The 23959-nt window shown below is 44.1% G+C and overlaps 1 protein-coding gene across 1 annotated transcript; it reads left to right on the plus strand.

Annotated features, from left to right (window-relative positions):
• The first annotated feature begins 555 nt into the window (after window positions 1-555).
• LOC138283276 (astacin-like metalloendopeptidase) lies at window positions 556-14253 on the plus strand. Its single transcript, XM_069221297.1, has 5 exons — window positions 556-634; window positions 926-1007; window positions 8920-9047; window positions 13718-13833; window positions 13990-14253. Exons 1-5 carry the CDS (start codon window positions 556-558, stop codon window positions 14251-14253), a joined length of 669 nt encoding a protein of 222 aa, XP_069077398.1.
• The last annotated feature ends 9706 nt before the right edge of the window (window positions 14254-23959 follow it).

Genomic DNA, 23959 nt, shown 5'->3' on the forward strand with positions numbered 1-23959 from the left:
GGAGGTTTTCTTGGTTGGCTTCAGCGGGGCGACGTTGGTGATTCAGGTGGTGAAGTTTTGGATCGCTTAGTTGAGGTCGAGGTCTGTCGTGGGCTCAGGTTGTGGGCTAGGACCTGTGCCCACAGGGTCTTGGTTACCTTGCCTCAGCTTCGGTTGGGGTACTGAGGTGCTTGGAGTTGGTGGGCTGGCAATTGAAGATGGTAAAGTGGACAATGATGTGGTTGGTCCAGGTGAGTTCAGTCATGTGGGTCGAATTGTCACTAGAAGTGAAGATGGCGTCCAGTGTGTGCCCGGCATTGTTCGTGAGTTTGATGACCAGTTGGGTGAGGCCGATGTTGCTGAGGTTCTCGATGAGGGAAGTGGAGTTGGTGTCGTTAAGGTGGAAATTGAGATCACCGAGTAGGACATGGTGGAAGGAGTTGATGGTGAAGGAGGCAATGAGGTTGGTGATGGGGTCGCTGAAGGCTGGACGTGGTCCTGGGATCTGTATGTGAGGGTGCCTCGCATTGTGGTGTTGGCATCGATCTGGAGTTGGAAGTTAAGGTGCTCCATGAGATGCGTTTGGTCATCGTCAGTGATGATGCACTGGATGATTTCTTTGAAGATGATGGCGATGCCCCCACCATGTATGTGGGTGCAGTCTCAGTGTATCATCTTGTAGCCGCCAGGGGCGGCTGTGGCCGTCAGGGTTTGAGAAGTTGTTAGCCATATTTCAGATGTTTCAGTAATGAATGCAATGTCCATTTCGTGGGTGAGTATGGTGTCCTAGATTTCCATGGCGTGTTTATATTAAGAGCGGGCGTTTAGAAGGATGCTAGGTTTCTTTAGGTACCTAAGCCTGCCCTGGTCGAGGTGTCTCTTAGGTGATGGTGAGTGTTGTAAGGCTGCAGTATTTCTCTGCCCTAACTCGGTCTCTTCCCTGCAGGAAGTCTACCCAACTTTATCAAACAGGGCACCAACAACCTGGGCCTGGAATATGACTACTCCTCCGTCATGCACTACGGAAGGTGAGTCTGAGATATACCTTCTTACAATCTCAGGGTATCTGGGGGCCGTGACTCATGCCTTTTAACTTCCCAAATTCTGGGCTTGTTTTGTGCCCACTTTGTTAACTGCTAAGAGAGGTTTGATTTGCAGAATGAGTTAAACCATATGATTGGACTTACTCGTTCACCCACTAACTCATTTTCATATTCTCACATATTTATTCACTCACACACTAATTCACTTATTCACTCAATCAACTAGAATGCACTCTCTTGGTCAGAACCCAGTGACATATTCACTCACTCAGCATTCACTCATTGACACACTTGTGCAGAATCCATATTCACTCAGAACTCACTCATACACGCAGTCTCTAAGTCCCACTCACTTACATATACACTCATCATCCAGAATTAACTTACTCACTCACTCACCTCACTAACTCACTCAACTCTCACTCACTCACTGACTCACTCTTAGTTGAAGCATAAAAAACACATAGAACACTGTGGAAGCCCACAAGAGCCAGACCCATTCTAGGTATTGTAGTGAACTAACGCTCACTGCCAGTTAGCTTTTTATTCCATTAGGAAAAGATAACAAATTAATAATGCTGGTGACATGCTTGGGTTGTGCACACAGATACTTGTGTATTTTCTACATAGACAACATATAAACATACTCCGGGGTTGTAAAACACCACAGACGCAGGCAAAAATAAGTTAGGTAAAACATCACACCCATACTATTAGAAATGGGGTTTCTGGTTGGCGGTGGAATGCACCTAAGCGAGGCAGAACCCACCACTCTAGGCAGGGCAAGTAAGTTACATACCAAAGATAACATGTGCTCACCCCCTTGGTAGCTTGGCACAGAGCAGTCAGGCGTATCCCCAGAGACAATGTATAAAGAGTTTGCGCAGCACACTCACACCAGTGACACAATAAATACACTAAAAACAGAAAAGAGACTCCACATAGGATTATATATAAAAATGGGGTTCTTCTCTTATCTATAACATAGATCCAGAACAGCATAAATCATAAATATTGTGTATATTATGCAATTTCTAAAATACACCTCGTAGGAAGGATCACTATGTCATACACTATAACATCAGTGCATACAAATCAGCAGTAAAACCCATGAATCTCCATGTTTCATAAGTATTGTGCATGCTATTCAGTTGCTGAAATGGTGCTCTTTATCATGAATAAACAGGAATTAAAACAATTTGCTTTGTGGGATCAGGCTATGGGGAAAACAGACAGGTACGTAGACCAGTACATTCGGGTAAGCAAAGCATTTTGGTTGTGGAAGCACACAAATCACCAATAATTATAGAGTGCCAGGACACTTGCGCTCCTATTAGGTGTATTAATGTAATCAGAGGTCTCTCGTACAGTGGGGGTCTCCGTTGAGGTTTTGGTGGGGAGGCCTCTCTGGGTCTCCCCGCATGCAGGGCAGTCAAAAAGCAGCTGCTAAGGGCACAGAGCATCTTGTCTGTTGATCACCGAACGTGTTCCTCCAGGCTTGGGAAAAGGAAGCAAACTGAAACCAGAACAAAGCCACCCGCTAAGATAGAGCGGGCGGATGTGCAAGTCCCCCATGCCATATGGGCTTTTGGAGACACAAAATGTGATCCACGAACTGTGCTGCTGTGGCATTCTACCAGATGAGGGCCAGATGGGACCCAGCATTGCTTGTTAACCCAACCATTGAGCAGCATCATTATAGCTGGGAGCCCATCCTAGCAGGTAAAGAAAGTCAGGCCCCTGATCTCCCTTCTCTCAAAGGCCGGGCAGCACCACGATGCTGAACATTGGGAGCATGCTCAGCAGTCTCCCGGAAGGGCAACAGGCTGGGTCAGGTTTTGCTCTGATGACACATCCCTGTGGAATTGAGGGGAGGCGGTTTGGCAAGATACCACCAATCTGAGTTCTTCCACAGCCACTTGAGAACTTGGGTCCTTGGGAAAATCACACATGGAGCACCCAGTTAGAGACTGGGCATGCAAACATCAACTTGTCATACTTGCCACAAAGCACAGGACACAGCTGTCAATTGAGCCATGCTGACCCCCACAACACAGCACTCTTGGTCCCCCCAGAGCGGAGTGCTGGCTCACACAGAACAGGCCTTCACAGGAGGGTAGAAAAGCAGGGACCAATAGTCTTGATGGTCCTGAAATTCTTTTAAAACAAAGGGGGCCCAATCAGCCCTTACAGAGCACTGGGGGTCCTAGCAGGGACCAGGCCAGCTCATCCAACTTAAATTGCAGCGTGGTGGTCCCTCTTTCAGCCCAGCAAGCAGCAGGCAGTAGGCCAGCACCACAAAGCAGCTAGTAGGGATGGCAGTTTCTCCTAAGCATCCCAGCAGTGTCTAGACCAAATAGAGTCAGGGAGCAGCTGGCAGCAGGACAACAAGCAGAAAAACAATCCGGTCTGTCATTTAGGCCACCAAGGCAGTGGCAGGTAGCACAGTAACAGCAGTAGAGCCGTCCAGTTGAGTCTTCGTGCAGCATAGGAGTCCTTCCGACAGCTCTAAAACATGGGGTCAGAGACCCTGTACTTACACTCCAAAATGTTATTTTCAAGGAGTAACATTAAAGTAACTCTTTCAAGTGTAAAACAACCCCTTTCAACCCAGCCCTGGCTCCAGACATCACTGGGGTGGGGAGGTAGATCAGCTCTTTGTGTGAGGGCAGGACACATATTAATGACATGTAAGATGTGAACGACCTCCCCCTCTTCCAGCCCAGAATGACTATTAGTATGTAGATGGATGCAGACGCCTCTTCTGTCCCACCCAGCCCCTGTCATGTTGTGGCTGTCTGGGAAGCATGCACAAAGTATAGCTGTCACCCTGCCCTAGATGTGGATTGGAGTGACTCTGCAAAACACTAGAGTTATAAGCGTAGAGAAATGCCCACTTTCTAAAAGTGGCATTTCTAAAATAGGAATGTAAAATCTAACTACATCATTAAGCAGGATTTCTTACTAGCATTCCAAACATGATAACACTGCAACTTTCAGATCAGAAATTACCACTTAAAAATATATAAGGGACTTCCCAATGCTAACCTATGAGAGGAGCAGCCCTCACAGTAGTGAAAAGCAAAATATACTGTCACTACTAGGACATGTGAAACATAAAAGTACATTCCCTACCTTTTACATACACGGCACCCTGCCTATAGGGCTACCTAGGGCCTACCTTAGGAGTGACTTAAGAGTAGGAAAAGGGTAGCTTAGGCCTTGGCAAGTAGTTTGAAATTGCAACCCAATGTGACAGTAAACTGTGCACGCACTGCAGCGGCAGGCCTGAGACAAGTATCCAAGGCTTCTTTTATGGGTGGCACAATCAGCATTTAATTTACAGGCCCTGGGTGTACGATCTACTATGTTACAAGGGACTTACAGGTAAATTAAATATGCCAAGCAGGTGTAAGCCAATCATACCAGGTTTTAGGGAAGAGAGCACATGCGCATTACTACTGATTAGCAGTGGTAAAGTGCCCAGAGTCCTAAAACCAAAAAAAGAAGGTTAGAAAAATAATAGGAGGAAGGCAAAAAGTTTTGGAATAACCCTGCAGAAAGGGCCATTTCCAACACTTCACCTATATATTATGGTGCAAAAGAACACACTGGTACTACAGAAATGTCAGCTATCATGAATCACACTTTAGAATAATGCAAATAGATCTAAGATCAGCTGTCACACCCTGTATTCTTGTCCTCACGCACATTGAGCACGTTAGTACTTAGAAATGCTGCTGCAATGGGTTACATCAGATGCACAAATGGCCGACAATGCAACCAATCAGAAAAAATTAAGTGGCAATTACATGACCCAAAAATAATACGAACTTGTTACAGTTCATTCCACACTTCTTCTTCTGCAAAAGCAGCGGCCACTGTTAACCCTTTGGTGGTACCCAGTGGCCTCCTAAGGAAGGTTGAGAGAGCTTGCAGGATATCAACTCGTGACACACCTCTATCTATTCCCTGATCACAGAATATTCAAATTGTGAGACATACAAGGCAAATTTTGGAACACATTCTATGGCGTTATTAATTGACTATTTTGTCATCTTTCCACACTTCTACAGAATGATTTCAGTGCTATGCACATACATAGAAGAACATTATAGACATTCATTAGTTTATCTCCAAAGTGGTGCCCACCAGCAATTCATGGTTGTGTCTCAATCTGAAATACAGGATTGTCTCTTTACTGACAATATCCCTACCATCTACTAGAGTAAAATTGATTGTGTGTGACATAGATACTGCTGAACATAGAGAAGACAAGTCTCGTTTTTTCAGGGCTTCCAAGTGAGGATCTAAAACTAGCCTTCAGCCATGGATTAACCCAGTATTCAGATTATTGGGCCCCTGAAAACACCTATTTCCATTAGAAACCATTAAAAACCTTAGAAACCAGCTCAACAGAACTGTGTAGGGTAGCAGGCGCGGCTCTCCCGTTATGGCAGTACCCCACTTATGAAAATGCCCCCAGATATAAAATAAAACGGTTGTAAACATTACCAATTTATTTTCCAGTAACTCGGCAAACCCTCGTCCTAAGCCTAGTGTCAGGATGGGGCGGGGCCTGCTGAGTCACGTGGCAGCAGCAGGGAGGAGTGGGGGGCTGCCTGTGCACTTGTTTAAAGTGTGCATGTCTCTTTTGCTGGCTGTCTTGAGATAGCCAACCTTGTGCTCTTTAAACCTCTTAACCCAGCTGTTTCGGACAGCAGTGTTGAGAGCAAGCACTGTCCGCCAGTGCCCTTTGAAGCGCTGAGGGAGCCTGCTCCATCCAGTCCTGGTGCTGAGAGCAGTGCCAGGATTGATTAGGGGAGTTGGCTGTGCCCAGGCCGGAGGAGAAAACACCGGGACACAAGCTAGGACATGCAGCAAGCTAAGTTACTTTTATTTTCTTTTTTTTAAAATGTATTTTATATGTGTTTATATTTTGTATGCATGCCCTTAATCGGCAACATGCATGACGTTAATGTTTTAAAGTTAAACATTTTAACTTTAATATTAAATACCAATGGATGTCCGCGTGAATGTAGTTAAGATCATTTTGTAGTGAATGCACCCTGCACCCGCTGCCCGCTCGACCACGCTTCATACCTGGCAGCTGCCACTGTAGGGCAGTGGTTCCCAACCTGTGGTCTGGGAACCCCTGGGGGTCCACAAAGGCTTCTTAGGGGCTCCATGATTGCTTTGAAAAGTAACTAATATTAACAGATTAATAAAGTGTATATAAATAAAGTGGCTAAAGGTACAACAGAAAATTTCAAAACACACTGTATATGTCAAGAAACCTGAAAATGAAGGCTAAAAATTCAATCAGTATCCTCAGATTGATTTGTGGGAGCAGTGCAGGTGCTTCAAACACAAGATAGTGTGGGCGATTTGTGGCTTCAATTGAACTTAGAAAAGCTCCAACCTTCCTATTAAAATTAAGATTTGCATTTTTTTATTTTGTTTGTAAATTATATAAAACGTGTTATTTGTGTATGTGTTTGATGGAATGCCTATTTCTGTATTTTTATGTGTATTTTTTGGCGATTCAAATTATCAACAATGTTTAGGCCGGGGTTCCTGGCTTCCAGTAGTGACTCAATGGGGGTTCCTGGATTCCAATAATGATTCAGTGGGGGACTGGGGAACAGTAAAGAGAAAGTGGGGGTCCACGGATGTCAAAAGGTTGGGAACAACTGGTGTAGGGCATTTCATATTTTTCATATATCTCACTAAGAGGCGCTTGGGGTCAAAGACATGGGATTATAGAAAGAGATGTAACATGTTTAGGTTTCTTCTACAATTTTAGGTGTTTACATAGCACGGGCCCCTGAATAAGTCAGCAAGACTGCTTTCCCTCCAGCCCCACAGTTTGACCACCATATTTAACAGTGAGGCCACTGCTAGGTTTCTGATGTTAGAAACCTATCACCTGGTGGACCATTTGCCACAGGATGGTGGGGACACTACAGTTCTCCCGCCTAAGACCGGCATAGCAGACCCAGGAAATAAAACTATTCAATAGCTCCCACATGTGACGGGAAAACTCCTAGGCCATTTGCTTGTATTGTTTCAGAAAAAAAACTCACTTTTGGGGTTTACGTCTTGCATAGTAAAACAAATGCTGGCTGGCTGCCATGATAGTGTTTCGCCAGATTGGTAGGAGAATTTTTATTGTAATGTTTTCTAATGACATTTCAAGACCTTTAAATATAGTGAGTAGTCCTCAACCAATAACGATAAGGACTTTCACCACACCTGCATGCTGGCGGGCTTCCTGCAGATGTCTAAATGACCTCCTTAGCATCAGTTAAAATCATTCTTGCTTCGGGAACACTTTATATGATATATACACAAATGTGTGTGGAGTGAAATAAAATAATTGGAAGGTAAATAAGTGATCACCCTTGCATTTCCTGAGTAAATTTAATGTATTCAGCTAAGTTCTTTGCTGCACACCAAAGAGCTTCTCCTGGTTTAAGAAATGGGGATGTTTAAACTATCAGGGCAAAATTACTATTTTTATAAATTTCTCTTTAAAGCAATGAACAGCTGAGATGTGACTACTTAACTTTTGGATAGTTTTAGATGTGACACTGCATCCCTGTGCATCTATTATAATACCTTGTAATGTGGGAGAGGAAAACACTTTTATTTTGGTCAAATCTGAAAATAATGCAACATATGATAGATAACATGGCTGAAGAGGCAAATCTGATTGACAAGTGTGCTTCTTCAGTGACATTTCTATTTAACACATAAACCTTGCGAATATTTCCAATAGAGCATTTGCAAAAGTTACATTCAACCAGCTGTAGGAGCAGCATCTGGTCTTGCAGCTTTTGTCGACATGAAAGTAATCCCAGTCGTAAGAGCCTCTGGTATGACAAAAGCTTAGAACCTGTGAAAAAGCCTACAGTCCAAGGGGTGCATTTATCAAAGGATTGAATTGTGTTTGCACCACGCAACGGGGTGCAAAAGCGACGCAATCCTTAACTTTGATTTATCAAGACACCCAAGGCCCCCTTGCATATATATCCCTGAGAGGCTCAATAAATCCAGAGTAGCGCAGCGCAGTGCAAATTGCTGAGTTGCGTTACTCTGCACTGAGAAGGCGTTCCGTAGGTGGAGCATGGGTGTTCCCACACATCCGCCACTGGATTTTGGCACGCTCCCAGATTCACTACGAGTAAATCGTACGTGGGAATGTGTCAAAAACCTGCGCCTCCCCTGGTGAGACGTAACAAGGAGACACATATAGAAAGAGGAATATGCCTTAGTGGATTGTTTTTGTGCAAAAGGTGCCCCTTCCTGCAAAAAAACAATGCTGCTGACGACTCATTGCATTTGTGCAAGACAGCACATTGTGCGCCAGCACAGGGAAATGACGGGATCGTGCCGTATATAGTTAAGGAAAGCATCTTCCTGTCCGTTCCCTATCAGACAACATAGCGCAGAAAGGTGAGTTGCTGCGCTGTGCTGGGTGATAATTTCATAAATATGCCCAATACTCCTAGTCTTTGTAAAATAGCCATAGTACTTGACAAGAAACATTTTCAGTAAAATAGACTAACTAGAGACAGTCAATGCACTGCTCTCATATGCATTTTCACCACATATGGAAAAGCAACTTAATATGAACTCTTACATTTTTCACATCATGAAACTGTGGATGCATACCTACTGCTCAAGATGAAATGTCTTAGCCAGGAAGGGTGTGATGTAATAGGTTATAAGTGTGAGAAGGGATGTGGTCAATTTATTGAAGAATGACATTTTATCAAGAGGGGGAAATCATCCCAACCTTGACTCAAGACTGTGTTGTTGCACCATCCCAGGTGGCAAATCATAGCAATGTGATGCTAGGAGAGTAGACTGACTGTGCCTTTGTCCTCCCCAGTTATGCATTCAGCACAATCTACGGACAAAAGACCATCATTCCCACAAAAAATCCTACTGCAGAAATTGGGCAGAGAATTGGTGTCAGCAATCTGGATATTGCTAAAATCAACCAGCTTTATAAATGTGGTAAGAAAATGTGTTCTAAGAGTCATTTTAATAATCTGGATTAGTCCAGCTGCCGTCTTCTCCTATAATATTACAAGCTCATTTCATCTGGTATGAAAAGGTATCATATCATCCCAATATCTACCCCTCAAAATATCCTCTATTTCTGTGTGATTCCAGCACCCTCTATTCCTGTGTGATCCCAGTATATTATTTTCTGTGTGAACCCCGTATCCCCTCATTGTGATCCTATCATTCCCATCAAGGTTATCCCAGCATCCTCTCCTCCATGTGATCAGAGCATGCTTGCTCCCATGTGATCCAAGTATATTCTCCTCCATGTGATCAGTACATGCTCACTCCTGCATGATCCCAGTACCTTTTCCTCAATGTGATCCGAGCATCTGCTTCTCCAGGGGTTTCCAGTACCCTGTTATCCATGTGATCCCAGCATCCTCACCTTCTGTGATCCCAATATCCTCTCATCCATGTGACCAGAGCATCATCTCTTCCATCCATGTGATCCCAGCACACTCTCTTTCATTTGATCAGAGCATGATCACCTCCATGCGATGCCAGTACCCTCACCTCCATGTGATCCCAATATCCTACCCACCATGTGATCCCAGTATCCTCACCTCCATGTGATCCCAGTATCCTCTCCTCCTGTGATCTCAATATCCTATGATCCATGTGATCAGAGCATCATCTCTCCCATCCATTTGATCCCAGCACCCTCTCCTCCATGCGATCAGACATTCTCTCCTCGTGATCCCAGTATTCTCTCCTCCATGTGATAACAGCATCCACACCTCCATGTGATCCCACTATCCTCACCACCATATGATCCCAGCATCCTCATCTCCATGTGATACCAGTACCCTCTCATTCATGCGATCAGCGCATCTTCATCTCCTTGTGATCCCAGTATCCTCACCTCCTGGTGATCCGTGCATCCTCTCCACCATGTGACCACAGCATCCCCACCTCCTTGTGATCCCAGTATCCTCTCCACCATGTGATACCAGCATCCTTACCTCCATGTGGTACCAGTACCTCTCCTCCATGCGACCAGATCATCCTCACCTCCTTGTGTTCCCACTATTCTCTCCTCCATGTGATCCTAGTATTCTCCCCACCATATGATCCCAGCATCCCACCTCCATGTGATACAAGTACTCCATGCAATCAGAGCATCCCCACCTACTTGTACCTCCTACCTACCTGTACTACCTACAGCATCCTCACCTCCATGTGGTACCAGTACCTCTCCTCCATGCGACCAGATCATCCTCACCTCCTTGTGTTCCCACTATTCTCTCCTCCATGTGATCCTAATATTCTCCCCACCATATGATCCCAGCATCCCACCTCCATGTGATACAAGTACTCCAAGCAATCAGAGCATCCCCACATACTTGTACCTCCTACCTACCTGTACTACCTACAGCATCCTCACCTCCTTGTGTTACCAGTACCCTCTCCTCCATGTGATCCCAATATCCTCCCCACCATGTGATTCCAGTATCCTCACCTCCATGTGAACCCAGTATCCCCTCCTCAATGTGATCCAAGCATCCACCTCACCATCCTCTCTCCAGCATCCTGACCTCCAGGCGATACCAGTATCCTCCCCTCTATGCGGTCAGAGCATCCTTGCCTCCGTGTGATCCCAGTATTCTCATCTCCTTGTGAGCCCAGTATCCTCTCCTCCTGTGATCCCAATATCCTATGATCCATGTGCTCAGAGTATCATCTCTCCCATCTATGTGATCCCAATACCCTCTTCTCCATGCGATCAGACATTCTCTCCTCGTGATCCCAGTATTCTCTCCTCCGTGTGATCCCAGCACCCACACCTCCATGTGATACCAGTACCCTCTCATCCATGCGATCAGCGCATCTTCATCTCCTTGTGATCCCAGTATCCTCACCTCCTTGTGATCCATGTATCCTCTCCACCATGTGACCCCAGCATCCCCACCTCCTTTTGATCCCAGTATCCTCTCCACCATGTGATTCCAGCATCCTCACCTCCATGTGGCACCAGTACCTCTCCTCCATGCGACCAGATCATCCTCACCTCCTTGTGTTCTCACTATTCTCTCCTCCATGTGATCCTAGTATTCTCCCCACCATATGATCCCAGCATCCCGCCTTCATGTGATACAAGTACTCCATGCAATCAGAGCATCCCCACCTACTTGTACCACCTACCTAACTGTACTACCTACAGCATTCTCACCTCCATGTGATACCAGTACCCTCTCCTCCATGTGATCCCAATATCCTCCCCGCCATGTGATCCAATGTGATCCCAGTATCCTCACCTTCATGTGATCCCAGTATCCTCTCCTCCATGTGATCCAAGCATCCACCTGACCATACTCTCTCCAGCATCCTGACCTCCATGTGATACCAGTATCCTCTCCTCTATGCGGTCAGAACATTCTTGCCTCCGTGTGATCCCAGTATTATCATCTCCTTGTGAGCCCAGTATCCTCTCCTCCTGTGATCCCAATATCCTATGATCCATGTGATCAGAGCATCATCTCTCCCATCTACGTGATCCCAGCACCCTCTCCTCCATGCGATCAGACATTCTCTCCTCGTGATCCCAGTATTCTCTCCTCCATGTGATCCCAGCACCCACACCTCCATGTGATCCCACTATCCTCACCACCATATGATCCCAGCATCCTCACCTCCATTTGATACCAGTACCCTCTCATCCATGCGATCAGCGCATCTTCATCTCCTTGTGATCCCAGTATCCTCACCTCCTTGTGATCCGAGTATCCTCTCCACCATGTGACCCGAGCATCCCCACCTCCTTGTGATCCCAGTATCCTCTCCACCATGTGATCCCAGCATCCTCACCTCCATGTGGTGCCAGTACCTCTCCTCCTGCGATCAGATCACCCTCACCTCCTTGTGTTCCCACTATTCTCTCCTCCATGTGATCCTAGTATTCTCCCCACCATATGATCCCAGCATCCCATCTCCATGTGATACAAGTATTCCATCCCCACCTACTTGTACCTCCTACCTACCTGTACTACCTACAGGATCCTCACCTCCATTTGATACCAGTAACCTTTCCTCCATGCGATCAGAGCATCCTAACCTCCTTGTGATCCCAGTATCTTCTCTTCCATGTGATTGCAGCATCCTCCTCACAATTTGATCCCAGCACCCTCTCCTCCATGTCATCAAAACATTCTCGGCTCCTGTGATCCTAATATCCTCTCATCCATGTGATCAGAGCATCATCTCTTCCATCCATGTGATCAGAGAATCCTCACCGACATGCGATCCCAGTACCCTCACCTCCATGTGATCCCAATATACTCCCCACCATGGGATCCCAGTATCCTCACCTCCATGTGATCCCAGTACCCTCTCCTCCATGTGATCCCAGCCTCCTCCCCACCGTGCTCTCCAGCATCGTCACCTCCATGTGATACCAGTATCCTTTCCTCTATGCAATCAGAGCATCCCTGCCTCCTTGTGATTCCAGTATTCTTTTTGCCTTCTGAGCCCAGTACCCTCACCTCCGGTGATCCCAATATCCTCTGATCCATGTGATCAGAGTATCATCTCCTCCATCTATGTGATCCCAGCTTCCTGTCCTGTGTGCAATCAGACATTCCCTCCTCCTTGTGATACCCATATCCTCACCTCCATGTGACACCAGTACCCTCTCCTCCATATGATCAGCGCATCCTCATCTCCTTGTAATCCCAGTATCCTCACCTCCTTGTGATCCGTGTATCCTCTCCACCATGTGACTCCAGCATCCCCACCTCCTTATAATCCCAGTATCCTCTCCACCATGTGATTCCAGCATCTTCACCTCCATGTGGTACCAGTCCCCTCTCCTCCATGCGATCAGAGCATCCTAACCTCCTTGTGATCCTAGTATCTTCTCCTCCATGTGATCTCAGCAGTCTCCTCACTATTTGATCCCAGCACCCTTTCCTCCATGTGATCAGAACATTCTCACCTCATTGGGATCCCAGTGTCCTCCCCTCCATGTGATTACAGCACCATCACCTCCATATGATCCCACTACCCTCACCTCTATATGATCCCAGCATTCTCACCTCATGTGATACCAGTACCCTCTCCTCCATGCGATCAGATCATTCTCACCTCCTTGTGATCCCAGTATCCTCTCCTCTATGTGATCAAAACATCCCTACCTTCTTGTGATCCCAGTATCCTCCCTTCCATGTGATCCCAATGTCCTCCCCACCATATGATTCCAACATCCTCCTCTCCATGAGATACCAACACCCTCTCTTCCATGTGATCAGAGCATCCTCTCCTCCTTGTGATCCCAGTATCCTCTCCACCCTGTGATCCCAGCTTCATCACCGCCAAGTGATACCAGTACCCTCTTCTCCATGTGATCAGAGCCTCCTCACCTTCTTGTGTTCCCAGTATCCTCTCCTACATGTGATCCCAATATACTTTGTTCAGTGCTATTTCAGAGTGAAGGTTGATAAGCAGGCTCTTACTAGGGATGATTGAGTTGATGACTTCAGGAATGTCTCATCCTAGAAAGGATAAAGTACAAAGTCTAAAGGAAATCATACCTCCAAGGTGTTTTATCATTTTATCCATTAGCTACGATGCCTGAGCAAATCTTCCCATTAATGATCCCTTTTCTTTATCCATTCCTTCAGGTACTTGTAGCACTCTCTTAACCTACGGTTATGGATCCCTGAATTCAGCTAATTATCCCTCCCAGTATCCCAGCAATACTAACTGCTCTTACTTGATGCGAACCAGTGGACTGCCGGTAGGTATGCATACAATGCGGCACACTGTGGATGGAGACCAATCAGAACTCCACCCTTCAGACCAGAATGGGGCACCTTTCAGGTAGCCCACTGATCTTCAAGATTCCCACATAATGTTCTAGTACCCAGCCTCTTTCTATGATCTTCTCTTTCAGATGTTACTGACATTCAGTGCCTTCGATATCGAGCCCTCCCAAAACTGCGAGGCCGACTACGTCACCGTTTATGATGGTGCCACCAAGGATGCACCTGTCTTACTGGGAAAGGCCTGCGGGAGAGGAAATGTGCCTCCAGTGGTCTCTTCAGGGAGTGCAATGCTACTGCAATTTTTCAGCAATGGGGCCATCTCTGCCAGCGGCTTTAGCGCCTTCTACCAGAACAGTAGGGGTCTTTCTACTGACCATCTCTCTGTCACATAAAGGATAGAATTAATACATTTTAAGCTTTGCCACTCCTCAAAGTATTCCAGCTGTAGGGCACTAGAGCACATGCTCATAGCACTGGTCTTTTCTGTTGCAACACATAAGATTTTTATTGGATGATTAATTATTGCAACAATTTCCTAGTGCAAGCACACTAAGGACCTGATTTAGAATTTGGCAGATGGGTTACTCCGTCACAAATGTGATGACTATCCCGTCCACAGTATTATGATTCCCATAGGATATAATGGGACCGACCGTAATGCAGCAGATGGGATATCTGTCACATTTATGATGGAGTAACTCCATCCAGCAGACTCTAACCTGGCCCTAAAACTGCATTTATGTTCTGAATGGAACATGATCAATTCTGTTCAGAAGTTAAAATCATCAAAGTAGAGAAGAGTGGGCATCACATATCTGGGGAGGGAGGTCCATAGTAGATACATCATTCTCAAACATACTAGAATGTATATGTGTTTGAGGGATTGTACTTGTAGACCAGGAGCCATGCACTGCCACCAACCACTGAGCACCCTAACATCCAACAACAGCATTCCAGTCAACCATCTCTAGAGAGGAGTCAAGGGTGCGAGATGGGAAGATGCTCCTGGAATAGAGCTGATGCTAACACGTAGAGGTCTCTGAAACCTTCACTCTGTCTCCTTGCCTTCTAGCTCGTTGTGCCCATGTGTTCACCACGTCAACAGGAACCTTTACATCCAAAAACTACCCCCAGAACTACCCAGCAAACTTCTACTGTCAATACTACATATGGGCCCCAGAGGGGAACAAGGTGAGTCACAGCTGCACACTCTTTTGTATTCTGCAGAGGTATGATGCCCTGTCATGTGTTAGAGCATGGTGGGCAAAAAAAGTTGGATTGGGATGTGGCCCAGAGCAATTGCCAGTGGCTGAGATTAATTCAAGCATTCCATCCATCACCTTGTTGTTTTTGCATTTGCCGCCCTAGGTGGGCCGAGTATGCCAAGACGTTGGTTACCTGGCTTTCTGTGCCACTGGAACCAAGCTATACCTGGGTGAAGAGCCCTAACTAGGGAAACACCGTCCTAGGTTTCTTGTGTTCTGGTTCGCCTGGCAGTAGAGGCTGAACTGTTCCCAGGAGGAGCAGGATCAAGACTGATTTCATATGGCTGGGTCCAAACTGAGATAGCATGGTGGGCAAAAAAATTGATGGATTGGGATGTGTCCTAGACGATCACTAGTGACTGAGTTTAATTCAATCATTGCATCCATCATCTTGTTGTTTTTGCACATGGTAGAACACAGCAATGACATATCACAACTCTTCAAAAAGACTATTTTTTACTTCTGTTTCAATCATTTCAGATTTCATTGACATTCACTGATTTTTACTTGGAGCCATACGAGAAATACTGCCTCTTGGACTACCTCTTGATCTACAATGGCCTCACAAGTCGTGCCCCACGTATTGGTCGTTATTGTGGCTCTGGTCCAGTGGCCCCAGTGGTATCCAGTGGCAACTCCTTGTTGCTCCAGTTTCACAGCGACAACAGAGAGCAGATGAAAGGATTCCAGGCTACCTACACCTTTGGTAGGTTTACACCTGCTAAATGCTACCTTGTGTTGAGTTCTGTTGTGCTATATTTTTACACTTGCTATAGTTTGCCTATAGTGCACACCTTGCACTGCCTCCTATGCTTGGGTCTACCCACTGATGATTGGTGCCACCGATGAGTACTGACCACTTTCTCCCATTTCTGAAATGCCTCACTACCACGTGGACCCGCATGGAACATACAACAGCAACCTCCTCCATTGCATCACATGAGCCGAGGGAACTCACAAGTCACAGAGAAGGGTGTGTGCACCCAGGGTAATAGCTGTGAGTCTAGAATGAAGAGAAGTAGAGCACTGACTCCAGGACTGAGTGGTCACAGCTTATCATTTATAATTAGAAAAGTTGTATCACTTATTCTATAATAATAAAGAAGTTTATAACATGTGCGTCTAGAATTAGGATGGTTTAGAACCAAGTATGAAATTGACTGCATTATGGTACCAAGTATAGAATCAAATAGTTGACAGCACAGAGCCTAGAATTAAGAATGTTATGAGTTAAGTCTAGACGTAAGAAGAACATACCATTGACTCAAGAAGTAAGTGGACCACAACACCATGTATTTAATTTCAAGTGGGATAGTACTATGTCTATGACAGAGTTATTGAGTCAAGCGTAGAACTCAGAGGATTAGAGAAGTAAAGGGCTTGTTCACTTATTTAGGAATTTTCTTTTGCACTGCTTGCTGCTCCACAGAAAATTCAGAGCTGTGATAGTTAGTAGCTATATATATCATCAAGGAAGTGCAAGTCAGCATCCATTCAGGCAAGTGGGTTGCTATGTTTGAGAGGCTTCAGCACAATTGGTGGTTCCCTTTCCTCATGTAGAACTGGAATCACTGTGTGAGCCTCATCTGCTTCAGCTTTCAAAAACGAAATGATCTGGTGGCCCATCACTTGTTAAATGAGTCAGACGTACTGCCCTCTGGAGGGCAGCCTTTCTGATACTGTTGATCCTGCTAGAGGGGCTGCAATGTGAAGAATCAATCAGATGATCAATCAGGACTTATAGAGCACAGATAATTACCTACAAGTGTATCCAGGCACTGAGCACAAAGCTGCTAAGGGGTTCGGTTGAACAGCCAGGTCTTAAGTCCTTTCCTAAATTCCAGAAGAGAGGTGGAGGTCCGTAGGTGAAGGGGGAGGTTGTTTCAAGATTTCACAGTGACGTAGGAGACGGAGCGTTCTCCACTGTTGCTTTGGCAGACGCAGAAGGTTGTTCAAAAGAAAGGGAAGCGGAGTGCAGGTGCTGGAGTGTTGGTGGAAGTTCAGGGGGTGGATGATAAATAGTGGACCCTAGTAAGAAATAATGCTTATTGACCCCCACAAGCAGGGAGAACTTCCCTGTGGTTGAGGGCTACTAATGTTTTGTTTTTCACAGACAAACTCAGATATAGGTATTTTTTTTCTGAAATATAAAAACATGTTCTGACCAGTTGCCATAACATGGTGGCCTGCTGGCGTTACAGTTTTGAAGAAGATGCTCACTCCACTCTGGAAGCACTTTCAATAAAACACTCCTTCTCATTTCTCTAGATGAGGCAAGCAGGTGGGCCAATCACAAAATGATTGTTGGAGTCTAGAATTTAAATTCTAGAATGGAGAGAGGTGTATCATAAAGTCTAGAATTAATATTAGGCTGGACTAAAGGCATGTATAGTGGCAAGTTTAAATTAAGCAAGATTGTAGGATTAAAATGTCTTATATCAGCCACTTAACACTGTGGTATTGTCTTTATGTCCCCGAATCTTCTATACTCCGCATAAATCAGGGGAACCTGTAAGCCTGAGCTCCAGAGTGTCTTTACAACAATGGACATTTCAGAGCCTGATTCACAAAGGTAAACATATACTTTTTTGTAAATGTACAATTATTTGCTATTCACAAAGGTATTTTACTAGTAGTATCTTTATGACTGTAGAGTTTTCATGCATAAAAGACTATCTTATGTCAGTCATAAAGATACTACTAGTAAAATACCTTTGTAAATAGAAAATAATCGTAAACTTACACAAAGGTGTAAGTTGACATTTGTGAATAAGGCCTCAAGTGTCTCATCCGCCTGTGAGACCATCCTTCATAAATTAACTCCTTACAGACATTTAATTCCTCCTAACATGTTTCTATCAGTAGACTGTGTTAAATAATCTTACTGTCACGGGGAAACAGACCCACAGAGAATCCTTCACTCAACGGATATATTGCCACTCATACACACGGTCACCTGTGTCCTTGTGTCATTGAACAGGGAGTATATAAGTTAGCATGACACTGGTTATCCTTTGTTCTTCTATTACCAGGATTACTTGTTCGACTCACTCACGTTAGCCCTCAGAGGGGATTCCGTAACCAAAGAAAAGCTTCACCTCAGAGGGGTATAATCATCCTGGAGACCCTCAGAGCCACCTTCTTTAGCCTACTCCACTCCTTTTGACGTGCTCTTATCCTACCACAAACAGTGTAGAGCAGCAGAACCTGGGGAGGTTTGTCCACTTAGCATGTGGTAGAACCAGGATCCAATCAGGAGGTCATGAGAGGAAGCAGAACCTATTTAGATTGGTGTGACCAGTGCAGCCCCACCTGATGCTGAACTGGGGGACGGGAGGTGTTTAGAAATAACTTAAGGGTTCAAAAACACTTGCTGCTTAGTTACTTCTTAGTTACTTGTGTGTCCAGCAGTTCTCAGGCAACAATTAAAATGTCAAGATAACTCTGATTAATGTAATATGCTTGCTGCAAAGAATGTGGACCATACATGGCACAGACCTGTATTTTATGTGGGTAGCTCAGTCGGTTACTTCTTTTGTCATAACATCCTTTTGCTACTTGCAGTCCTAATGTAGGAGAGTGAGCAATGAACTATCCTCAAAGAGCTACATGCACACTTCATGGAATAGGTTAGAACGTTATGTTATTTTCCCTAGTATTTCATTACCCAATTTCTGCTAAAAAAGGTTAGTTTGGGTGGAAATACATTCTTATTAGTAAAGCCCACCCTAACCACTAGAGTGCGCTTTACATTCTGAGTTTGTGCTCCTCCAGACTAAATGCTCTTAAATTGTACTGCCCACTAGTATGAAAGACATATGATTCCTACACCTTGTAATCCTCATTGTCTTATGTAACATTTCTTATGGACTGATTTACACACGTATAATGTGTGTGTGATTTAAGGTGTCTTTGAGTAGCGATATAAAACAAATGAAATCTATATGTGAGGGGGCAATGGAGAGATGAGGAGCACTGTTGGGGGTGGTAGTAAGGAAATCTATGGAGAAGGAGGTTATTGGTGGGGGGTCAAAAAAGATTGTGGCACCAGGTGCCTCCAGTGCTCAAGTCGCCCTGGCTGGAGACTCCAGTGGAACTCGAGACAGAAAGAGGAATCCATGTTCAGATGAGAATTGTCAAGATCCTGGTCTTCACACAGATCCAATACTCACCAAATCTAACTCTGGATGTTTGGAAACTTAATGGAAACTGTCAGTCAAACACATTCATACAACAATAAACTCCTGGTGCTAGTGAGTACCAATGGGTGTTGAGAGGTTGCAACCAATGGATACTTGCACCACCTGGCAACTGCTAACATGAGCTAAAGAAGAGCTGAGATACATTAATACTTGATTTCAGATAGATCTAAACTTTCTCTGGTACAATCTGTACACCCTGTCCTAAATGGCAAGTATCAGGTTGCATTTTAGTATGTGCATTGGAGAAGGTATAGAGTTTCCATTACCTATCTATATTCTGTGCAGTGGACTTGTGACATCAATGTAGTCTATGATTTGGAGGAGGTCTAGGAGACAAAGTAGAGGATTTGAATGTAGGAGTGATCTGATTTATGCTTGTCTCTATAATGTACAGTCTTCTAACTATGATCATTAAAGCTGTCATTCTTCAAGAGTCAAGATTTGAATGAGCTGAAGATCTTTACACAAACACATTGCAAAGCTGACATCTCTTTCTCACTTTCTATTTGCAGTGAAAGCCTAGACAGAAAGGTGGACAGACCATGTGTAGTGCTTTCCTCTTAGCTAGTTTTTAAGCACTAACATAACACAACAGAAATGCACTTCTGAGGTCAAAGAAGACTTTTATTGTTGTTAATTCTTCCCCAACCACAATATTTATGAATGACGAATTAGTAGCTTTCAAGCCCGCGTTAATCAAACAAAATATATCAGTTTGCAATATACACAGCAGGTTATATTTATAAGATATTGAATGCAAAGCAAAACAAATACTTCACCGTGTGGGAACTATTTACAGCTTCATCTTTCTAAGGTCTGCAAGCTGATGACCCCTGTCAGCCGCGAGAAAGAGATTCATCTACCCACACGGGATTGCTGGCAGCTGGCGCCAAGCTCCAGCACGAGGTCCGGCAGATTCGAATCTGAATCTCTGCAGCCTGTGTCATTCGTTACAAAGGTGTGCCCCCTCCTCTCAGACCTGGGAAACTGAGCAAGCCTTTTGGGGACTGGCCAGGTCTCCAAGACTACTCCTGTTCCCAAGCTCAAGCGAAGAAAAAACAACACCCATGTACTCTCTCTTATCATGTCTAGTCTACTGTGAGAAAAACATCTTGTGCAAAAACACAGCTTGGAAAAATACAGCTTGGATTCTCAACTGCAATGTCTAACTCCACGTTAAAGGCAATGGGCAGCTAACCTAAATATCAAATGCAATGTCTAGTGTCATGTCAAAGCCAATAAGCATCTAAGCTGAATACAAAATGCAATGTCTTATATCATGTCAAAGCCCATAGGCAGCTGAGCTGAATACAAAATGCAATGTATAATATCATGTCAAAGCCAATAGGCAGCTGAGCTGAATATAAAATGCAATGTATAATATCATGTCAAAGCCAATAGGCAGCGGAGCTGAATACAAAATGTAATGTATAATATCATGTCAAAGCCAATAGGCAGTTAAGCTGAATACAAAATGCAATATATAATATCATGTCAAAGCCCATAGGCAGAATATCTAATAGCATGTCAAAGTCAATAGGCAGCTAAATTGAATACATCATGTCAAAGCCAATAGGAATGCAATGTCAAAGCCAATAGGCGGCTAGACTGGATACAGCATGTCAAAGCCAATAGGAATGGCTAATGCAATGTCAAAGCCCATAGGCGGCTCAACTGAATACAGAAAGTAATGGCTAATGCCATGTCAAAGCCAATAGGCAGAATACAGAATGTAATGACTAATGCAATGTCAAAGCCCATAGGCGGCTCAACTGAATACAGAAAGTAATGGCTAATGCCATGTCAAAGCCCATAGGCGGCTCAACTGAACAAAACATACCATGTGCTACTGGTGAACATTGAGCAACTAATATGCGCAGTGGTGAAACACAAAGTCATTGGTCAAAACAAAATTTAACAAATGGCAGTACATTCCGCCCTTTGACCAATGAATTTTTGTTTCACATATCTCTTGTTTCAAACAAAAACAAAAAAACATCAGCACAAAAAAAAAACATTATCAGCAAGTCAGATTTGAATGATCAAAGCAATCCCTGTAAAGCAATAGAAGTGAATTAACACATTGATCTCATAACCTTTCACATCAGATACATCTATATAGAAAAGACTGGGCAATTTTTATACTCTGAATGAGTCTCTAATTCAACAGTGTTAGCAATTTGATGTGGCATGAGTTCTACTCATGTAAAGGGGCACGGTCCACCTGAAAGGTTTGCTGGAAGATAAGCAAAAGTCAGAGTTCCATACGAGAGGGAAAAAAAAAAAAACACAGCTTAGTTCAAGTGGAAGAATGCAATCAAACAAGTTGAACTTGAACTGAAGGCGCAGTTTGCGCAAAATGGATCCATGGTGCTGGCACTTTACTCAGCCAGGTTCAGGTTGGGGATTCGGTCCCTTCCCCGACCCCACACGCACACACCGGAAGGGGGACCACACAGCACACTCAGGGACAGTGGCGAAACGTGGTAGGATCTGCAAAAGAAACAAGTATGACTTTTCTTGCAAATAAATTTTTTCATTTAAACTGCACCCTTTCTCTTTCTTTCCCTGTTTTATTATCAGCAGGACGTTTTTGGGGCCCTTTGTTATATTCTCTGCAGGTTCTGGAGGGTCACTTAGGGAGTCAGCCCACACATCAGCACTGAGGTTTTTATCTGCTGCGCCACAGCTTCCCTTTTCTTGCACTGTCAGAAGGGCTGGGGCAGACTCCTTCTTTACCAAACCTCCATTCACTGCACTTTTGTCAATTTGGGCCATTCTGTCTCCAATTTGTATCAATGAATCAGATTCTTTTCTAGGTAGCAGCATAATTTCGATTTTTCCTTGGTAATTTGCAGCAATCACTCTCCCTAAAACCTGATCAATTTGCCATTTCTGTTCTGGTAACTTTCCTCTCCCCAACTGCTCTGTGACTGCTTGCATGACAGATTGCTTTTGTTCGTGCTGCACAGTTTTTATCAAATCTAGGGGAATGTGCATCTCTCTCATCTCTGCCCACCTGTAAGTGGCTTTTTCTCTCAGCTGTTCACATTTCTGGGGCACCCACTTAGCCATCCCCACTAAGGCAGAATTCTGGGTGTACACTTCTCTCTCTGAATTTTTCTCATTAACATCTGCAAGGTAATTGAACCAATTAGGTGCTAAAACATTAGCAATGAACCAAAAATCAGCGTAAAAATGACACATCTCACGTAGCTCTTGCTTTAAAATCTGACACACATTATACAACGCTGTTCCTTCTACTGTGCCAGAAAACAACATTTCAGTCAATGAATCATTAGTAAAACAAACATGCTTTTTATCTTCAGTGGACACGAATTCAAATGGTGCACACAATTTCACCGGTAATTCTTTTACCTGTGGTACTCTAGCCCTGTCTTGCAAGTACCAGATCCAGTGTATGATTCTAGCTAGGGGCACTATTTTCTTCCCTTGTTCTTGATTTAAATGTACATAAGTATTTCCTTCTTGCACTGCGCAGAAACCTAAAGTCTGCATTATTTCATTTGCCAAATCACAAGCGCGCAGCTGCATATAATTTTTCACAGTGACCATATACAAAAGTGTTAGGATTTCTCTCAAATGAGGGCTATTCTTTTTCCAAAAATCAAACAAGCTAATGAAACTCGGGGTGTCTTGCTCTAAAATCCTTCGTTTTACTTGTGCATTTTGCAACGGTAACTCGTAAATCACATTCTGGTCTCTCTCGTCCGTGTTATCAGTTAAGGAATGCATTTTGTCTGCCAAAAACCCTGGTTCACACGAAAACTCAGTGCAGCTCGGAGCTGTCTTAACCCCCTCATTACTGGAATGGGACAAGAAAGATTCTTCTAAAACAGCCTTTTTATAACTTTCAGTCGGGCTAATTTGCTCACGTAAATTCCTATTTTCATGTTCCAACTTCCTACATTTCTCCTGCATTTCTCTGTAAGCAGATAAAGGTATCCAGACCTTTCTGTCATCATTACTTCCAAAAGACACTTTTTCTACATATGTACAACAGAAATGATTTCTCAAAACACTATCAGGCATTTTAGCTACACATGCATTTTCAGACATGGTCTGTCGTGCTTCTGTAATTCTCCAAACAGAAAACAATTCACAGTTTTTCTTAGCACCATCGGGCAGTTTAACAACACATGCATTCCCAGACATGGTCTGCCGTGCTACTGTGATTCTCCAAACAAAAAAACAATTTCTGTAATTCTCCAAACAACAGAAACAATTACACTTTTAAAGTGTGCACTTAGAAATTTACCAATTCGTCAATACCCTCTTAATCAACTCTTAATGATCGACCCCACTTCTGGTACCAATTGTAGTGCTTTCCTCTTAGCTAGTTTTTAAGCACTAACATAACACAACAGAAATGCACTTCTGAGGTCAAAGAAGACTTTTATTGTTGTTAATTCTTCCCCAACCACAATATTTATGAATGACGAATTAGTAGCTTTCAAGCCCGCGTTAATCAAACAAAATATATCAGTTTGCAATATACACAGCAGGTTATATTTATAAGATATTGAATGCAAAGCAAAACAAATACTTCACCGTGTGGGAACTATTTACAGCTTCATCTTTCTAAGGTCTGCAAGCTGATGACCCCTGTC

This window comes from Pleurodeles waltl, chromosome 3_1 (assembly GCF_031143425.1).
Source record: "Pleurodeles waltl isolate 20211129_DDA chromosome 3_1, aPleWal1.hap1.20221129, whole genome shotgun sequence".
Classification (NCBI taxonomy): domain Eukaryota; kingdom Metazoa; phylum Chordata; class Amphibia; order Caudata; family Salamandridae; genus Pleurodeles; species Pleurodeles waltl.